At 47.2% G+C, this 21,695-nt stretch overlaps 1 protein-coding gene across 3 annotated transcripts in view; it reads right to left on the bottom strand.

Annotated features, from left to right (window-relative positions):
* LOC134948340 (ficolin-1-A-like) overlaps nt 1-21,695 on the bottom strand; it is a 74,933-nt gene that overhangs the window by 25,656 nt on the left and 27,582 nt on the right. For all 3 annotated transcript variants that reach the window (XM_063936263.1, XM_063936264.1, XM_063936262.1), the window contains exons 2-4: nt 18,864-18,977; nt 15,174-15,209; nt 5,475-5,602 (exon numbers count right to left, since the gene is read on the bottom strand). In XM_063936263.1, coding sequence (XP_063792333.1) covers nt 5,475-5,602; nt 15,174-15,209; nt 18,864-18,977 — 278 coding nt within the window. The remainder of the gene's footprint in view (nt 1-5,474; nt 5,603-15,173; nt 15,210-18,863; nt 18,978-21,695) is intronic.

The following is a 21,695-nucleotide window of genomic DNA, read 5'->3' on the forward strand; positions in this document are numbered from 1 at the left end:
TTTGGGATTTCGAAGAACGCACAGTTCTTTGCGGTGCTACTGCTTTTGCCAGCTTGAGTCTTTTCATTTTTCTAGCGAGAGGCTGAGTGCCTCCATCCTCATGTGAAGCTGAACCACTAGCCATGAACATAGGCCAGGGCCTCAGCCGTTCCTTGCCACTCCGTGTGGTAAATGGCATATTGGCAAGTTTACGCTTCTCCTCCGACAATTTTATTTTAGGTTTTGGAGTCCTTTTTTTACTGATATTTGGTGTTTTGGATTTGACATGCTCTGTACTATGACATTGGGCATCGGCCTTGGCAGACGACGTTGCTGGCATTTCATCGTCTCGGCCATGACTAGTGGCAGCAGCTTCAGCACGAGGTGGAAGTGGATCTTGATCTTTCCCTAATTTTGGAACCTCAACATTTTTGTTCTCCATATTTTAATAGGCACAACTAAAAGGCACCTCAGGTAAACAATGGAGATGGATGGATACTAGTATACAATTATGGACGGACTGCCGAGTGCCGACACAGAGGTAGCTACAGCCGTGAACTACCGTACTGTACTGTGTCTGCTGCTAATATAGACTGGTTGATAAAGAGATGTAGTAGTATGTATGTATAAAGAAGAAAGAAAAAAAAACCTCGGGTAGGTGGTATACAATTATGGACGGACTGCCGAGTGCCGACACAGAGGTAGCTACAGCCGTGAACTACCGTACTGTACTGTGTCTGCTGCTAATATAGACTGGTTGATAAAGAGATGTAGTAGTATGTATGTATAAAGAAGAAAGAAAAAAAAACCTCGGGTAGGTGGTATACAATTATGGACGGACTGCCGAGTGCCGACACAGAGGTAGCTACAGCCGTGAACTACCGTACTGTACTGTGTCTGCTGCTAATATAGACTGGTTGATAAAGAGATGTAGTAGTATGTATGTATAAAGAAGAAAGAAAAAAAAACCTCGGGTAGGTGGTATACAATTATGGATGGACTGCCGAGTGCCGACACAGAGGTAGCTACAGCCGTGAACTACCGTACTGTACTGTGTCTGCTGCTAATATAGACTGGTTGATAAAGAGATGTAGTAGTATGTATGTATAAAGAAGAAAGAAAAAAAAACCTCGGGTAGGTGGTATACAATTATGGAGGGACTGCCGAGTGCCGACACAGAGGTAGCTACAGCCGTGAACTACCGTACTGTACTGTGTCTGCTGCTAATATAGACTGGTTGATAAAGAGATGTAGTAGTATGTATGTATAAAGAAGAAAGAAAAAAAAACCTCGGGTAGGTGGTATACAATTATGGACGGACTTCCGAGTGCCGACACAGAGGTAGCTACAGCCGTGAACTACCGTACTGTACTGTGTCTGCTGTTAATATAGACTGGTTGATAAAGAGATGTAGTAGTATGTATGTATAAAGAAGAAAGAAAAAAAAACCTCGGGTAGGTGGTATACAATTATGGACGGACTGCCGAGTGCCGACACAGAGGTAGCTACAGCCGTGAACTACCGTACTGTACTGTGTCTGCTGCTAATATAGACTGGTTGATAAAGAGATGTAGTAGTATGTATGTATAAAGAAGAAAGAAAAAAAAACCTCGGGTAGGTGGTATACAATTATGGACGGACTGCCGAGTGCCGACACAGAGGTAGCTACAGCCGTGAACTACCGTACTGTACTGTGTCTGCTGCTAATATAGACTGGTTGATAAAGAGATGTAGTAGTATGTATGTATAAAGAAGAAAGAAAAAAAAACCTCGGGTAGGTGGTATACAATTATGGACGGACTGCCGAGTGCCGACACAGAGGTAGCTACAGCCGTGAACTACCGTACTGGTCTGTGTCTGCTGCTAATATAGACTGGTTGATAAAGAGATGTAGTAGTATGTATGTATAAAGAAGAAAGAAAAAAAAACCACGGGTAGGTGGTATACAATTATGGATGGACTGCCGAGTGCCGACACAGAGGTAGCTACAGCCGTGAACTACCGTACTGTGTCTGCTGCGACTGGATGATAAATAATGATATAAAAAATATATATATATCACTACTGCAGCCGGACAGGTATATATTATATAATGACGGACCTGCTGGACACTGTCTGTCAGCAGAATGAGTTTTTTATAGAATAAAAAAAAAAACACCACACAAGTGAAGTCACACGACGAGTGTTTAACTTTTTCAGGCAATCACAATATAGTATACTACTAACTATACTGGTGGTCAGTGTGGTCAGGTCACTGGTCAGTCACACTGGCAGTGGCACTCCTGCAGCAAAAGTGTGCACTGTTTAATTTTAATATAATATGTACTCCTGGCTCCTGCTATAACCTATAACTGGCACTGCAGTGCTCCCCAGTCTCCCCCACAATTATAAGCTGTGTGAGCTGAGCACAGTCAGATATATATACATAGATGATGCAGCACACTGGGCTGAGCAGTGCACACAGATATGGTATGTGACTGAGTCACTGTGTGTATCGTTTTTTTCAGGCAGAGAACGGATATATTAAATAAAACTGCACTGTCTGGTGGTCACTGTGGTCAGTCACTAGTAAACTCTGCACTCTCTACACTTCTACAGTACTCCTAAGCTCCAGTAAATCAGGTCAATCTCTCTCTCTCTCTCTTCTAATCTAAATGGAGAGGACGCCAGCCACGTCCTCTCCCTATTAATCTCAATGCACGTGTGAAAATGGCGGCGACGCGCGGCTCCTTATATAGAATCCGAGTCTCGCGAGAATCCGACAGCGTCATGATGACGTTCGGGCGCGCTCGGGTTAACCGAGCAAGGCGGGAGGATCCAAGTCTGCTCGGACCCGTGAAAAAAACCATGAAGTTCGGGCGGGTTCGGATTCAGAGAAACCGAACCCGCTCATCTCTAATAAGGATGCTACTATTACTGGGGGGCATTATGTATAAGGATGCTACTACTACTGAGGGGGCATTACGTATAAGGACGCTACTCCTACTGGGGGGGCATTATGCATATGGACGCTTCTACTACTGGGGGTGCACTACGTATAAGGACGCTACTACAACTGGAGGGGGCATTAGGTATAAGGACGCTACTACTACTAGGGGGAATTACGTATAAGGACGCTTCTACTACTGGGGGTGCACTACGTATAAGGACGCTACTACAACTGGAGGGGGCATTAGGTATAAGGACGCTACTACTACTAGGGGGAATTACGTATAAGGACGCTACTACTACTGGGGGGCATTATGTATAAGGATGCTTCTACTACTGGGGGTGCATTATGTATAAGGATGCTTCTACTACTGGGGGGGCATTATGTATTAGGACGCTACTACCACTAGGGGGAATTACGTATAAGGACGCTACTACTACTGGGGGTGCATTACGCACAAGGATGCTACTACTACTGGGGGGGCATTACGCATAAGGATGCTACTACTACTGGGGGTGCACTATGTATAAGGACGCTACTACTACTGGGGGGCATTATGTATAAGGATGCTTCTACTACTGGGGGTGCATTATGTATAAGGACGCTACTACTACTAGGGGGAATTACGTATAAGGACGCTACTACTACTGGGGGGGCATTACGCACAAGGATGCTACTACTACTGGGGGGGCATTACGTATAAGGATGCTACTACTACTGGGGGGGGGGGCATTACGCATAAGGATGCTACTACTACTATTGGGGGGTGCACTACGTATAAGGACGCTACTACTACTGGGGGGCATTATGTATAAGGATGCTACTACTACTGGGGGGCATTATGTATAAGGATGCTACTACTACTGAGGGGGCATTACGTATAACGACGCTACTCCTACTTGGGGGGCATTATGCATATGGACGCTTCTACTACTGGGGGTGCACTACGTATAAGGACGCTACTACAACTGGAGGGGGCATTAGGTATAAGGACGCTACTACTACTAGGGGGAATTACGTATAAGGACGCTTCTACTACTGGGGGTGCACTACGTATAAGGACGCTACTACAACTGGAGGGGGCATTAGGTATAAGGACGCTACTACTACTAGGGGGAATTACGTATAAGGACGCTACTACTACTACTACTACTAGGGGGAATTACGTATAAGGACGCTACTACTACTGGGGGGCATTATGTATAAGGATGCTTCTACTACTGGGGGTGCATTATGTTTAAGGATGCTTCTACTACTGGGGGGGCATTATGTATTAGGACGCTACTACTACTAGGGGGAATTACGTATAAGGACGCTACTACTACTGGGGGGGCATTACGCACAAGGATGCTACTACTACTGGGGGGGCATTACGCATAAGGATGCTACTACTACTGGGGGTGCACTATGTATAAGGACGCTACTACTACTGGGGGGCATTATGTATAAGGATGCTTCTACTACTGGGGGTGCATTATGTATAAGGACGCTACTACTACTAGGGGGAATTACGTATAAGGACGCTACTACTACTGGGGGGGCATTACGCACAAGGATGCTACTACTACTGGGGGGGCATTACGTATAAGGATGCTACTACTACTGGGGGGGCATTACGCATAAGGATGCTACTACTACTATTGGGGGGTGCACTACGTATAAGGACGCTACTACTACTGGGGGGGCATTATGTATAAGGATGCTACTACTACTGGGGGGCATTATGTATAAGGATGCTACTACTACTGGGGGGCATTATGTATAAGGATGCTACTACTACTGAGGGGGCATTACGTATAAGGATGCTACTCCTACTGGGGGGGCATTATGCATAAGGATGCTACTACTACTGGGGGGGCATTATGTATAAGGACACTACTACTACTGGGGGGCATTACATATAAGGACGCTACTACTACGGGTGGGGCATTACGTATAAGATGAATAAGATTGTGCTACATTGTGGCGTAATTTTGAATGGGGGTACTATTGTGTGGCTATGCCCCTTACTTGTGAGACCACACCCCTTTTCCCGGCGCGCGCCACAGGAATATGGGAGGGCGCAAATTTATAGTTTGCAGGGGGGCGCCGAACACTTTAGCACCGGCCCTGGATACAGTACAACCACGTGTGTGGAGTCTGGATGCAGTTTGGATACCACAGAGCCACTTGAACCAGCAGAGTACAGCGCAGCACACAGCAACGTGCCTGAGAACAGAGTGAAATGGCGCCAAGTCACTGGCACGGGTCCCTTATATAGAATCCCATGAGTCCAAAGCTTGGATAATGACATTTTGCCTCAATTTGGAATCTGGTGGGAGAATCTGAACTGTAGCTCAGAATGACCCGGATACCAGGAGTTTGGGCAGGCTTGGAATCCAAACCGCTCATCTCTAATATAAATATGTGCATTTAAATGGTGGGAGTAGGTGATCTCAGTGGAGTGATGCGCACCTAAATACAATTAAAAATCTATTTTTCTTTTATTTAAAATGATCCAGTAGCTTTTACCAACCTAAATGATTTCTTCCTATAAACATAAACCTTTCATACACACAGTCCTTACCAGCCATCCACCTCCACTAGTTTTCATGTCGCACATTACTGTGAGAGGAGCGCCATCTGGTGGGTAAATTGTGTACCAGCCAGTAAGACTTTCTCCCTGGTCCAGAAGTTCTTTGCAGCTCTGTGCGGCTAAATAAAGTTATTGATACGTAAGTAAATTGAATACACAAACCATACATTAAAACATATCCGTCACCAACACCCAGGTGGACACTAAACACGTTATTTGATGCAATACAATAAGAGTCCAGTGGCTGGTTTTACCTTGGGGCTGTCACACCCCCTTACAAAAAAATAATAATAATAAAAAAAAATGATAAATTGTAATGCGCTAATGGGGGGGGATGTGGGTTGTAGGGCATCATGAGCCCCTCAGCCAGGGGCAAATCTGGGGCAAAGCATAGCGGGTGATCAGTGTGATCACTCCATATTTGCTTACTCTCCCGGAATGGCTGGGGGGCTCCCGAAAATCAGGTAGCGCTCCCGACCCCCGGAGGAGTGGGCAAGTCTCCCGGCCGAGCGCCCGTTGCCCAAAACCGCACTGAATCCCCTGACAAACTCCAGACGGCGTAGTCAAAGCGGGCGGTCTGGGGGTCAGATGACGCGATTCCCGTCATCCCGGTCCTGCCCCCTGCCTTGCAATGCCAATATTATCGGCGTTGCTAGACAGGGGGTGGGGCCAAGATGACGCGGACATGCGGTTATGCCCCCAATGCCACCCCTAAACATCGTAATCCATCATCGCCATGCCCCCACTGATCCAACCTGGCTGCCTCCTCCCAGAGGGGGCAGCAGCAGCCAGCAACACCCATCACCCCTCACCCATAGCAATCCTCATCCACAGAGCTGCAACTAAACATTCTGGTGCCCTGTGCCAGAAAGAGCATTTTCTGCCCCATATTTCAAATAGGTGCAGCGCGCACCTCAAAAAAGAGAAGAGATCTTGCTGGGAAGGACCATGCCCACACAATAGTACCCCCAATTCAAATTACATCACACAGTGGTGCAATCTTGCTCACTATACATCACACAATAGTGTCTCTTATTCATGTTACGTCACACAATAGTGTGTTACTCACATTACACCATACAGTAGTGCCCTTTATACATGTTACTCCACACCGTATCGCTCCTTATACACATTTCACCATACAGTAGTGCCCTTTATACATGTTATGCCACACCATATTGCTCCTTATACACATTTCACCATACAGTAGTGCCCTTCATACATGTTATGCCACACCATATTGCTCCTTATACACATTTCACCATACAGTAGTGCCCTTTATACATGTTACACCACACTGTATCGCTCCTTATACACATTACATCATACAGTAGTGCCCTTTATACATGTTACACCACACTGTATCGCTCCTTATACACATTATACCATACAGTAGTGCCCTTTATACATGTTACTCCACACCGAATTGCTCCTTATACACATTTCACCATACAGTAGTGCTCTTTATACATGTTACACCACACTGTATCGCTCCTTATACACATTACACTATACAGTAGTGCTCTTTATACATGTTACACCACACTGTATCGCTCATTATACACATTATACCATACAGTAGTGCCCTTCATACATGTTACTCCGTACGATATTGCTCCTTATACACATTACACCATACAGTAGTGCCCTTCATACATGTTATGCCACACCGTATTGCTCCTTATACAGATTACACTATGCAGTAGTGCCCTTCATACATGTTATGCCACACCGTATTGCTTCTTATACACATTATACCATACAGTAGTGCCCTTCATACATGTTACGCCACACGTATTGCTCCTTATACACATTACACCATACAGTAGTGCCCTTCATACATGTTACACCACAGAATTGTGACTGTCGGCATTGTGACTGTTGGGATGCTGACTACATCCCATACAAAATATACAGGTACATGCTATAAGAATAGCACCTGTCATCCACTTTCTCAGTTATAGATTTATTCTAGATACACAAAATATTTGCACCATTTAACACCTGCTAATAAACATTCAGGTCATTTAAAATGAAGTATGAAGAATGTGCATCAAACTGGCAACAATGTACACATATAAAATATGCTAAACATACTATATACTGCACATACATGATATATTTTAATTCATGTTATAAAAATAATAATAATAATAATAATAATAATAATAATAATAATAATTGTAATTTTATTTATATAGCGCTCTTTCTCCAATAGGACTCAAGGCGCTTGTTACTATAACATGCCTGGTGCAGAGCTTGGTGGTGGAAGTCTGTCAGGGCAAACAAAGGATTCCAAGGGGGAATTTCCTCCCATGTGCGCACGTGTGTGTATTCAGTGTATGGATAGATATATATATATATATATGTATAGTATAGATGATTTTCCGGCACTCCAGTGGTAATGGATCAATATGCTGCGGTGCCCTCCTAGTCAGCTTGGCTTGAGACGACAATACAGAATAGAGGAAAGTCAGTGGCACTCATGCAGACTCATTCAGTAATAGGAAAAAGTGTCCTGAGGACGGAGTGTTTCCCAGAAACATGTAGGCAATAATAAGATTTTACTCACCGGTAAATCTATTTCTCGTAGTCCGTAGTGGATGCTGGGGACTCCGTAAGGACCATGGGGAATAGACGGGCACCGCAGGAGACTGTGCACTCTAAGAAAGATTTAGTACTACTGGTGTGCACTGGCTCCTCCCTCTACGCCCCTCCTCCAGACCTCAGTTAAGGAAACTGTGCCCGGAAGAGCTGACGTTACAAGGAAAGGATTTTGGAATCCAGGGTAAGACTCATACCAGCCACACCAATCACACTGTACAACTTGTGATAACCTTACCCTGTTAACAGTATGAACAACAACTGAGCATCAACAATGGATGCAGAGGCAGAACTCTGGGAGGCAACGGAGTCATCTGCCGCCGGGCTCCTGCTCTGAAGGGGGGCACCTCTCCTCCCATTCTATGACACCAGTGAATTACGTTAATTGATAGCTGCGGCTGTCTTTTCAGTGGCCGACTTCCTCACTGGTCCCTGCACCTTACAAGTCACACCCTCTTACACATTTTCCAAGTGTCATACCCAGGATTAGAAACCACAACCTATTACACTGGAAGCAGACACCTTACTGATGAAGCCTTTTGCCCCTGTATAGGAAATATGAGAATTTTAACTACATGAAGATACTTCTCTGACAATTACAAGTAACTTCATATAGTTAGAATTCTCATGCTTCCTCTACAGGAGCAAATAGCTCCATCAGTAAAGTGTCTGCTGTTAGTGTAACAGGTCATGGGTTCTAATCCTGGGTATGACTGCTAAGAAATGTGTGATTTAAAATAAAAGACAATTAAATGTATAAATACAGTATATACATTTTTTTCAGAACACTCCATACACATACACACACACACACACGCACGCACACACACATATATTTATCTTGATTTAGGAAATAAGGGGGCACCAATATTTATCTTGCCTCCGGGCAACTGGGATGAACTTACGCCACTGAATGGATGCCAACATAACATAACCCTTTATTAAGCAATAACTATATACAAGTATTGCAGACAATCCGCACTTGGGACGGGCGCCCAGCATCCACTACGGACTACGAGAAATAGATTTACCGGTGAGTAAAATCTTATTTTCTCTAACGTCCTAGTGGATGCTGGGGACTCCGTAAGGACCATGGGGATTATACCAAAGCTCCCAAACGGGCGGGAGAGTGCGGATGACTCAACAGCACCGAATGGGCAAACACAAGGTCCTCCTCAGCCAGGGTATCAAACTTGTAGAACTTAGCAAATGTGTTTGAACCCAACCAAGTAGCTGCTCGGCAAAGCTGTAATGCCGAGACCCCTCGGGCAGCCGCCCAAGAAGAGCCCACCTTCCTTGTGGAATGGGCTTTCACAGATTTTGGATGCAGCAGTCCAGCCGCAGAATGAGCCTGCTGAATCATGTTACAGATCCAGCGAGCAATGGTTTGCTTTGAAGCAGGAGCACCCAGCCTGTTGGATGCACACAGGATAAACAGCGAGTCAGTTTTCCTGACTCCAGCCGTCCTGGCTACATAGATCTTCAAAGCCCTGACTACATCAAGCAACTTGGAATCCTCCAAGTCACGAGTAGCCGCAGGCACCACAATAGGTTGGTTCAAATGAAAAGATGACACCACCTTCGGCAGAAATTGCAGACGGTTCCGCAATTCTGCCCTGTCCATATGAAAAACCAGATATGGGCTTTTGCATGACAAAGCCGCCAATTCTGACACACGCCTAGCCGAAGCTAAGGCCAATAGCATGACCACTTGCCACGTGAGATACTTCAGCTCCACGGTCTTAAGTGGCTCAAACCAGTGGGATTTCAGGAAACCCAACACCACATTGAGATCCCAAGGTGCCACTGGTGGCAAAAAAGGGGGCTGGATATGCAGTACTCCCTTAACAAACGTCTGAAGTTCAGGAAGAGAAGCTAGTTCCTTTTGAAAGAAAATGGATAGGGCCGAAATCTGGACCTTTATGGACCCCAACTTCAAGCCCATAGTCACTCCAGACTGTAGGAAGTGTAAGAACCGGCACAGCTGGAAGTCCTCTGTAGGGGCCTTCCTGGCCCCACACCAGGCAACATATTTTCGCCATATACGGTGATAGTGTTTCGCTTTCACGTCCTTCCTAGCCTTTATTAGCGTAGGAATAACTTCCTCCGGAATGCCTTTTTCCGCTAGGATCCTGCGTTCAACTGCCATGCCGTCAAACGCAGCCGCGGTAAGTCTTGGAACAGACAGGGCCCCTGTTGCAACAGGTCCTGTCTGAGAGGCAGAGGCCACGGGTCCTCTGTGAGCATTTCTTGCAGGTCCGGGTACCAAGTCCTTCTTGGCCAATCCGGAACAATGAGTATTGTTCTCACTCCTCTTCTTCTTACGATTCTCAGTACCTTGGGTATGAGAGAAAGAGGAGGAAACACATAGACCGACTGGAACACCCACGGTGTTACCAGTGCGTCCACAGCTATCGCCTGAGGGTCTCTTGACCTGGCGCAATACATTTGTAGTTTTTTGTTGAGACGGGATGCCATCATGTCTACCTGTGGCAGTTCCCATCGATTTGTAATCTGAGTGAAGACTTCGTGATGAAGTCCCCACTCTCCCGGGTGGAGGTCGTGTCTGCTGAGGAAGTCTGCTTCCCAGTTGTCCACTCCCGGAATGAACACTGCTCACAGTGCTTGCACATGATTCTCCGCCCACCGAAGAATCCTGGTGGCTTCCGCCATCGCCACTCTGCTTCTTGTGCCGCCCTGGCGGTTTACATGAGCCACTACGGTGATGTTGTCTGACTGAATCAGCACCGGTTGGTTGCGAAGCAGAGGCTCCGCTTGACTCAGGGCGTTGTATATGGCCCTTAGTTCCAGGATATTTATGTGCAGACAAGCCTCCTGATTTGACCACAACCCTTGGAAGTTTCTTCCCTGAGTGACTGTCCCCCATCCTCGGAGGCTCGCATCCGTGGTCACCAGGACCCAGTCCTGTATGCCGAACCTGTGGCCCTCGAGAAGGTGAGCACTCTGCAGCCACCACAGAAGAGACACCCCGGCCCTCGGGGACAGGGTGATCAGCCGATGCATCTGAAGATGCGATCCGGACCACTTATCCAACAGATCCCACTGAAGGGTCCTCGCATGGAACCTGCCGAAGGGAATGGCTTCGTACGATGCCACCATCTTTCCCAGGACTCGCGTGCAGTGATGCACCGACACCTGTTTCGGTTTTAAGGGGTCTCTGACTAGAGTCACGAGCTCTTGAGCCTTCTCCGCCGGGAGAAACACCTTCTTCTGGTCTGTGTCCAGAATCATGCCCAGAAAGGGCAGACGCGTCGTAGGAATCAGCTGCGACTTTGGGATATTCAGAATCCAGCCATGCTGCTGCAACACTTCCTGAGAGTATGCTACGCTGATCTGCAACTGCTCTCTGGACCTCGCCTTTATGAGGAGATCGTCCAAGTATGGGATGACTGTGACTCCTTGCTTTCTCCGGATCACCATCATTTCTGCCATTACCGTGGTAAATATTCTCGGTGCCGTGGAGAGCCCAAACGTCAACGTCTGGAATTGGTAATGACAGTCCTGTACCACAAATCTGAGGTACTCCTGATGAGGTGGATAAATGGGGACATGCAAGTAAGCATCCTTGATGTCCAGAGACACCATAAAATCCCCCTCTTCCAGGCTTGCAATGACCGCTCTGAGCGATTCCATTTTGAACTTGAATCTTTTCAGATAAATGTTCAGGGACTTTAAATTCAATATGGGTCTGACCGAACCGTCCGGTTTCGGTACCACAAACATTGTGGAATAGTATCCCTTTCCCTGTTGAAGAAGGGGAATCTTTACCACCACCTGCTGGAGAAATAGCTTGTGAATTGCCGCTAACGCTACTTCCCTTTCTATGGGGGAAGCTGGCAGGGCCGATTTGAGGTAACGGTGAGGGGACATCACTTCGAATTCCAGCTTGTATCCCTGAGACACAATCTGTATAGCCCAGGGATCATCCTGTGAGCGAACCCACAGGGGCTGAAATCTCAGAGACGCGCCCCCACCGCTCCTGGCTCCACCTGTGGAGCCCTAGCATCATGCGGTGGATTTAGTGGAAGCCGGGGAGGACTTCTGTTCCTGGGAACTAGCTGTATGGTGCAGCTTTTTTATCTACCCTAGGGGAGGATTCCTAGTGCATCCTGTCCGTTGGCGGGAAGGGGTACGCCATAAGTAACCTTTTGGAAATCAGCACTTTCTTATCAGGGGAATCCCACGCTCTTTCACATAATTCATTTAACTCACGTGAAGGGGGAAAAGTCACCTCTTGCTTTTTCTCCCCATACATATAAACCCTCTTGTCAGGGACAGGGTCTACCTCTGAAATGTGCAAAACATCCTTCATTGCTATAATCATGTAGCGGATGGCTTTAGCCATTTTAGGCTGCAATTTTGCATTATCGTCATCGACACTGGAGTCAGAATCCGTGTCGATATCTGTGTCAACAATTTTGGATAGTGGGCGCTTTTGAGTCCCTGAGGGCCTCTGCGCTGTAGGATCAGGCATGGGTTGAGACCCTGACTGCCCCAAGGTATCAGCTTTATGTAAGGAGTTTACATTATCATTTAACACCTTCCACATATCCATCCAATCAGGTGTCGGCACCGTCGGTGGCTACACGTCATTCATCTGCACTTGCTCTGCCTCCACATAGCCCTCTTTGTCAAACATGTCGACACACGCGTACCGACACACCACACACACAGGGGATGCTCTAAATGAGGACAGGACCCCCACAAGGCCTTTTGGAGAGACAGAGAGAGAGTATGCCAGCACACAACCCAGCGCTATATGACCCAGGAATCACACAGTAACTTAGTGTTTACCCAGTAGCTGCTGTATATATGATTAATGTGCTAAATTTATGTGCCCCCCCTCTCTTTTTACCCTCTTTTTACCGTGAATCTGCAGGGGAGAGCCTGGGGAGATTCCTCTCAGCGGAGCTGTGGAGAGAAAATGGCGCTGGTGAGTGCTGAGGAAGAAGGCCCGCCCCCTCAGCGGCGGGCTTCTGTCCCGCAATTTTGTGGAAAAATAATGGCGGGGGCTCATGCATATAACAGTGTCCAACTGTATATATGCTGCTTTTGCCAGGAGGTACTTAATTGCTGCCCAGGGCGCCCCCCCCCCCTGCGCTCTGCACCCTACAGTGACCGGAGTGTGTGGGTTAGTGTAGGCGCAATGGCGCACAGCTGCAGTGCTTTGCGCTACCTCATATGAAGACAGGAGTCTTCTGCCGCCGATTTTGACGTCTTCTTGCTTCAACCCGCCGGCTTCTGACTTCTGGCTCTGAGAGGGGGACGGCAGCGCGGCTCCGGGAACGGACGATCAAGGTTAGGTACCTGTGTTCGATCCCTCTGGAGCTAATGGTGTCCAGTAGCCTAAGAAGCGCAACCTAGCCGCAGTTAGTAGGTTTGCTTATCTCCCTTCAGTCCCACGCATACTTGCCTACTTTTGAAAAAGCATTTCAGGGAGATTGTAAAAGTAACACCTATCAGCGCGGACGTGTACCGCTACATCTGAGAGGCGTGTCATACAAATGACTTACATCCAAATGAAATGAGCCCCAAAGTTAATAAGATCTACTAAAAGACTCTTATATTTTGCAAGATTTGTTTGTGTATTGTGTTTTACAAGAGGTTCCATATACTGTAAGTGGCCACAAGAAACCTTTAAAATGCCTTATAACCAATATATGGAAATGGCACTGAGATTGCTGCTATTTCAGGGAGTCTCCTGCAGAATGAGGGAGGGTAGGCAACTATGGTCCCACGTAGCAGAGAGTCTGTTGCCAGCAGAAGCTCTCTGAAAATAAAAAACCTGACAAAATACTTTCTTCTTAGCAAGCTCAGGAGAGCTCACTAAAAGCACCCAGCTCTGGCCGAGCACAGATTCTAATTGAGGTCTGGAGGAGGGGCATAGAGGGAGGAGCCAGTGCACACCAGTAGTACTAAATCTTTCTTAGAGTGCCCAGTCTCCTGCGGAGTCCGTCTATTCCCCATGGTCCTTACGGAGTCACCAGCATCCACTAGGACGTTAGAGAAAAAGGGACACTTTTTCCTATTACTGAATGAGTCTGCATGAGTGCCACTGACTTTCCTCTATTCTCTATCTATCTATCTATCTATCTATCTATCTATCTATCTATCTATCTATCTATCTATCTATCTATCTATCTATCTATCTATCTATCTATCTATCTATCTCTATATCTGACATACATAACCTCACATATCTTCTCTTTCTTCACTTTCCCATCTTCTTAACTCCAGGCCAAGTTGCTGGGTGAACATGGGGGTAATTCAGACCTGATCGCTCGCTAGCTGTTTTTTGCAGTCCTGTATTCGCATAGTCGCCGCCCACCGGGGAGTTTTAGCTAGGCAAGCGTGCGATCGCGTGTGCAGCCGATCGGTACAAAAAAACTTTGTGCAGTTTCTGAGTTGCCCAGGACTTACTCAGCCGCTGCGATCACTTCAGCCTGTCCGGGACCGGAATTGACGTCAGACAGCCGCCCTGCAAACGCTTGGACACGCCTGCGTTTTCCCAATTACTCCCAGAAAACGGTCAGTTGACACCCACAAACGCCTTCTTCCTGTCAATCTCCTTGCGATCGCCCGTGTGAATAGATCCTTCGCACAAACCCATCGCAGAGCAACAAACCTCTTTGTTCCTGTGCGACGCGCCTGTGCATTGCGGTGCATACGCATGCGCAGTCCTGACCTGATCACAGCGCTGCAAAAAATGCTAGCAAGCGATCAGGTCTGAATTAGGCCCCATATCAAGAACCTTTGCAGTCTGGTGGACCATTATGCAGTAGATAACACCTATCCTTGTGTTATGCCTATTTCCCTATAAAGTGTAAGCTTGCGAGCAGGGCCCTCCTACCACTATACTGTTATTACATAGTTTTGCTTTATCACTGTTGTTTCCAATTGTAAAGTGCAATGGAATTTGCTGCGCTATATAATAAACTGATAATAAATAAATACTACTATTACTACTACTAATAATAATAATAATAATAAAAAAAGTTTTGGAATTTGTAATGAAAAAAATAATCCATTATCTACAACATTTTTCCACATTTGTATAATACTTACTTCCCTGGGCAGGAACTCCTGGGTCTCCTTTATCCCCTAGACAGAGAAAGTATAATTATTACAGATGGTGGCACACCTCCCAACATGACACTCTCCAGGAGGGAGAAAATGCTCTGTTCCTGGACTTTCCTGGTGATGTATACATGCCGCTGTGTGCTGCGGGCAACCGCTGCCCGCAGCACACAGCCGCCCGAACAGAGAGGAGAGGTGCAGCGGTGCGGGGGAGAAGGAGGAGGAGGGAGGTGGGGGAGGGAGCCGCAGCAGCGCTTTACTACTGGTTGAGGCGCTGCTGCTGGCCCTCTGCTACACTATAGGCTGTCTTCCGAGAACAGCCTATAGTGAAGCAGAGGGGCAGCAGCAACAGCGCCTCCACCAACAGGGCCGGTTCTATGATTTGTGGCGCCCCGGGCAAAATATGGGGGGCGTGGCTTCGCTTGGGGGCGTGGTCAGCGCGCTGAAAGAAAAAATAAAAATAAATAAAAAGTATACTTACCATCCCCGTTCCTGATCCAGACCCCCTCCGCCGGCGGCGCCGCTCTTCTCCTCTCCTCCTCTCTTCGGTTCTCTTCGATCTATGGGAGAGACGTTATTACGTCTCTCCCATAGAACAGCATAGACACTAGAGGTCAATTATGACCCCTAGTGTCTGTGCCACTATGCTGTGCGGTGCGCGATGACGTCATCGCGCATCGCACAGCAAAGGTCCTCTAGACGAAGGGAAACTAGACCGTAGCGTCTAGTTTCCCTTCATGAAGAGGACCTTTGCTGTGCGGTGCGCGATGACGTCATCGCGCACCGCACAACTAAGGTCCTCTCCATGAAGGGAAACTAGACGCTACGCGTCTGGTTCCCTTCAAAGCGGGGGGGGGGGGGGGGCACAGCAGGGCACTACGGGGGGCACAGTGGCGGATCTTGCCCTGGTGCGGCACCCTCCGGAAGGCGGCGCCCCGGGCAAAAGTACCGCTTGCCCGTGGCAAGAACCGCCACTGTCCACCAATAACACAGCGCTGCTTCGGCTCCCTCCTCCACCTCCCTCCTCCTCCTTCTCTCCTGCCCAGGAATCGTGACCAGAAGCTGCACCGAGGAGCCTGAGCCAGCAGAGAGGGTAAGTATAATTAATTCTTTCTTTCTTTCTTTCTTTTCTTTTCTTTCTTTCTACAAAAAGGGGGACTGTCTGCCGCTATGTGTATAAATGGGGAATCTGCCTGCCGCAATGTGTAAAAAGGGGGAATCTGCCTGACGCAATGTGTAAAAAGGGGGAATCTGCCTGACGCAATGTGTAAAAAGGGGGAATCTGCTTGCCGCAGTGTGTAAAAAGGGGGAATCTGCTTGCCGCAGTGTGTAAAAAGGGGGCACGCTGTCTGCCGTAATGTCTAACAAGGGCACGCTGTCTGCCGTAATGTCTAACAAGGGCACGCTGTCTGCCGTACAGAGCCGGCCCTAACCAATATGATGCCCTAGGCAAGATTTTGGCTGATGCCCCCTAGCACCGCCGCTAGTTCTGCAGGAGATGCCTGGCATGAGTCAGCTGGCAGCTCTGCTAACGTTGGGGTCCTTTGTTTATGAAAATGCATCTTATTTGCATTACTATGTGGCTAGGGTGCACAAGCAGCTTCTGCTGATTACAATGATATGCGGCATACCTATATTCTGTGTGCGACTACGGCTGTATCTGCATACGAAATGCTACATTACAGTGATTTCCAGGAATACACACAGAATATAGGCATGCCGCATATCATTTTAATCAGCAGAATCTGCTGGTGCCCCTAAGCATACCAAATGCCCTAGGCAATTGCCTAGTTTGCCTATGCCTAAGACCGGCTCTGCACGCTGTCTGCCGTAATGTGTAACAAGGGACGCTGTCTGCCGTTATGTGTAAAAAGTGTACGCTGTCTGCCGCTATGTTTAACAAGGGGACGCTGTCTGCTGTTATGTGTAAATGTGTAAAAAGGGGGACGCTGTCTGCCGTAATGTGTAAAAAGGGGACGCTGTCTGCTGTAATGTGTAAAAGAGTCTCTACCTGGTGTAGTGGTGCTACTGTGCGGCGTAATTTGAATAATGGAGACTACTGTGCACCGTTTTATGAATTGTTATTATTTTGTGGCCACACCCCTTCCCCACGAAGCCACGCCACTATGTATTTTTGCGCACGCCTACGGCGTGCACTTTCCCTGTTTTGCATGCCGCTGCCGTTTCTTGCACACAGTGCTAAAATGTCTAGTTACGGCACTGTTGCTAGGTATCCATTTCTCTGGCCCTGAGCAGGTCCCTCTCACCAGATCCTCTCCATGGGTGAGGGGGTGGACTTGGTTGGGATGGGGGGCCCAAAGCATTTTGTCGCACCTGGGCCCACCGCTCACTAGTTCCACTACTGGGCATGCTGCATATCGTTTTAATCAACAGAAACTGCTTTCGCATCCTACCCACATAGTAATGCAAATAAGAGGCATTTTCATAAACAAAAGGCGCCCGACTTTAGCAGAGCTGCCAGCTGACTCATGCCAGGCATCTCCTGCAGAACTAGCGACGGTGCTAGGGGGCACCAGCCAAAATCTTGCATAGGGCATCATATTGGTTAGGGCCGGCTCTGGGCGTGTGCGAAGTATACCACCACACCCATTACCTGTGGCATTGCAGTCAGACACTCTATTCATTGAGCTATCTGCTCTTGCATAGAAAGCTAGAGAATTCTAACTATTTGAAGCTTACCTTGTACATTGTGAAAAAATTATCTGCCTTGCGGCTGAGCAGATCTATGTAGTGTGCGGATTCAACGGATTGGATGTGTGGCTGCACACTACATAGATCTGCTTAATTGCAAAGCTGATTTATTTTATTTTTTTCAAAGTACAAATAGCTTCGTATTGTTAGAAATCTCATAGTTTTTATGCAGGATCAAATAGATCAATGAGTACGGTAATTTTGACTGGAATTAATTGAGACGCCCACCGGCAGCATTTCTAATCTCAGCATACAAAGGTGCATCATGATCATATATCCTTGCATTATCGGTCTCCTCAGTATCCCTGTGGTCACGCAGTATGGACGCAGTACTGAGACGCCAGAGCCATTTTTAATGTGTATGGGTTTGCAGATACAGGCAGTGACACACTCCGAAAATGGCCTATCACATGCCTGTGTTTCTGTCACCACTTCCTGTTACCTCCCCCAAATATTCCCTTCCTGTCATTCACTTTGTGTATGAAAACTCACTGCCAGCGACTATGGTAATAGTCATTGATGCATGTACCCTACGACTAAGATGCGTGTGCAGTTGGCTGATAATCGCCCATCTGTGAAAACATCGACATGGCATACAGCTATGAATCAGGCCCTTAGTTGCCTGTTAATCTCTTTTTTTTTTTTTTTGCTTCCCCCCTAAATCTCCCTCTTTACCTGCTTGTTTCATGTCACTGCCGGTTATTCCTGAGGAAGCGCCCACTGTGGCGTGACTCTAATTACAGTGCCAGTAGTCCTGCTGGCCTGTCACACTGTGGGGGAGATGTATCAAGGCTTGGAGAGTGATAAAATGGTAGTTTTGCCCCTAGCAACCAATCAGATTCTGTCAATCATTTTCTAGAATGTTCTAGATTTTTTGCAGGACAGTCCCATTTTTCTGGGACTGTGTTGCAATTTGGTGTGGACCAGGAACAGTTTAATTGGCATGGTGTCGTGTATTATTATTACCTCTTGGTCCAGCCGGTCCTGGCATCCCGGGAGGTCCTGGTGCACCTGGGGCCCCGGGACACCCCCTTAAAATTGCCATCTTCTCCGATCCCCCGACCCCAATGAGTTTCACATCTGTGGTAAGAAAAGAGGATGTTTACAATCATGTGCTGTAATCTGTTACCTGCTCTCTTCAGATGCTCTGAGGGGTCAGGAAGGACCATAGTGACCTCCACAGCTTATACACTACCCAACAGTCCTAATATTTAGCAGCCAAAATGGATGTGACCTGCTATAATAAAAGGTATGGTTCGTGGAATTGTAAGATTTGTGTGTACCAGGGGTGTGGCCTAACAGTGTGTAACAAGCAACTAGTCTATGTATACAAACAGAAACAAGAATAATGAATATTAGTATCTTAATGATATTAAAAGAACTGCCCTAAAATTATCTCTGCCTCCGACATGACTCCTCATCAAAAAGCCCCCACATGCCTCCACACCATCCACATAACAAAAGACCCCACATGCCTCCACACCATCCGCACAACAAAAAGCCCCCACATGCCTCCACACCATCCACATAACAAAAGACCCCACATACCTCCACACCATTCGCACAGCAAAAGCCCCAACATACCTCCACACCATCCACATGACAAAAGACCCCACATACCTCCACACCATCCACATGTCAATAGACCCCACATAACTCCACACCATCCACATGACAAAAGACCCCACATACCTCCACACCATCCACATGACAAAAGACCCCACATGCCTCCACACACCATCCACATGACAAAAGACCCCACATACCTCCACACCATCCACATAACAAAAGACCCCACATGCCTCCACACCATCCACATAACAAAAGACCCCACATACCTCCACAACATACGCACAACAAAAGCCCCCACATACCTCAACACCATCCACATGAAAAAAGACCCCACATACCTTCACACCATCCGCAGGACAAAAGACCCAACATTTGTATTAAATCTATTGAAGACTGATATAGACGAGTGAAAAATTGAAAGTGTGAGAATTACAAGTGCGCTTATAATGTCATATCTGAACTTGGCTTAAGCTGAATGGAGGAACATCGTACAGCTACAACAACAGATTGCATACCTCCCAACATGGCCCTCTCCAGGAGGGACAGAACGCTCTGCTCCTGGACTTCCGTCTTAATGTATGTTTGCCATCACCTGTGCTGAAACACCTTTCTTATCCATTTACCTGTTCAAAACGGGTGCCGATAATCATAAATTAAGAGGAAAGTCAAGGAGCAGAGCATTGTGTCCCTCCTGGAGAGGGTCACGTTGGGAGGTATGCAGATGAACTGCTTCACAACTTCAAATGTATGTTCATTTCTAACACCCGGCCATCCTCCCTCTGCCTGTGAACACTATACAATCAATTTGAATTTAAAAGCATTATGATTTGCTTGCAATTGCAAATACCCATGTTTGAAATTTTGATCAGTGAGACATTGGTGGTCATTCGAGTCGTTCGCTCTGTATTTTTCTTCGCATCGCAGCGATTTTCCGCTTAGTGCGCATGCGCAATGTCCGCAGTGCGACTGCGCCAAGTAAATTTGCTATGCTGTTAGGATTTTTACTCACGGCTTTTTCATCGTTCTGGTGATTGTAATGTGATTGACAGGAAATGGGTGTTACTGGGCGGAAACTGGCCGTTTTGTGGGTGTGTGCGGAAAAACGCTACCGTTTCTAGGAAAAACGCAGGAGTGGCTGGAGAAACGGGGGAGTGTCTGGGCGAACGCTGGGTGTGTTTGTGACGTCAAACCAGGAACGACAAGCACTGAACTGATCGCAGATGCCGAGTAAGTCTGAAGCTACTCTGAAACTGCTAAGAAGTGTGTAATCGCAATATTGCAAATACGTTGTTCGCAATTTTAAGAAGCTAAGATTCACACCCAGTAGGCGGCGGCTTTGCGTGAGTAAATCTGCTAAAATCAGCTTGCGAGCGAACAACTCGGAATGAGGGCCATAGTTAATGAAGGTATGCTTGCATAATCAAACACAGTGTAATTTCTTACCTTTTATCAGCTAAACATTTGTCTCACTGGTGGTAACCTGTGTTAATTAACCATACTTTATATACTGTACCACTGGCGTTTCTATAATGGGTGCAGTGTGTGTGGTGCACACGGGCCCCTGAGTCCAGAGGGGGCCCCCACCGCACACACTGCACCCATTTTTAAAATACCCACCCCTCCGAAGTCCAGCGCCGGCATCAGCAGCGCTATTAGAACACAGTGAAAAAGGCTCAGCGGCCATTTTCACGGAGTTCTGCGCATGTGCAGTAGAGAAATATCAGGGAAAATGGCCGCCACTCATGCGCAGTATAGTCTGAGCCCTCTAGTGCTCAGACTCTACTCTGGGCAGAGAGGAGGGGGCTCGACGGAGGAGGCTGAACACGGGCCTCCTCCTCTCTTAAAATGGCCCTGTACTGTACTTGCTAATCCAGTCTGAATTGTCTAGGCTCCTCCCACCCACCCTCATATTCCCTTATTTCTTACACAATCTACTTTAGAATTCAGTTTCTGCAACCCTCTAAATGTTTTGCTTGAAACTAAATAACTGTCGTTGAACACTCGCATCTATCACCTGCATTTCTGCAATTCTACTGCTCCGTGTCTCATTCAGCCACTAGTCCCATTTTACATTTTCTACCCTATTACCTCATGTATACTATGGACCTGATTCAGTAAGGATAGCAAATTCTGCTAAGTAGCAGAATTTGCAGTCCTTTGGATCGCATGCTGGGGACCGCCCAGCATGCTAACAGGTGCAGGTCGCACCGCACTTTCAAGGTGGTG

Source organism: Pseudophryne corroboree, chromosome 8, assembly GCF_028390025.1.
Source record: "Pseudophryne corroboree isolate aPseCor3 chromosome 8, aPseCor3.hap2, whole genome shotgun sequence".
NCBI classification, from domain to species: domain Eukaryota; kingdom Metazoa; phylum Chordata; class Amphibia; order Anura; family Myobatrachidae; genus Pseudophryne; species Pseudophryne corroboree.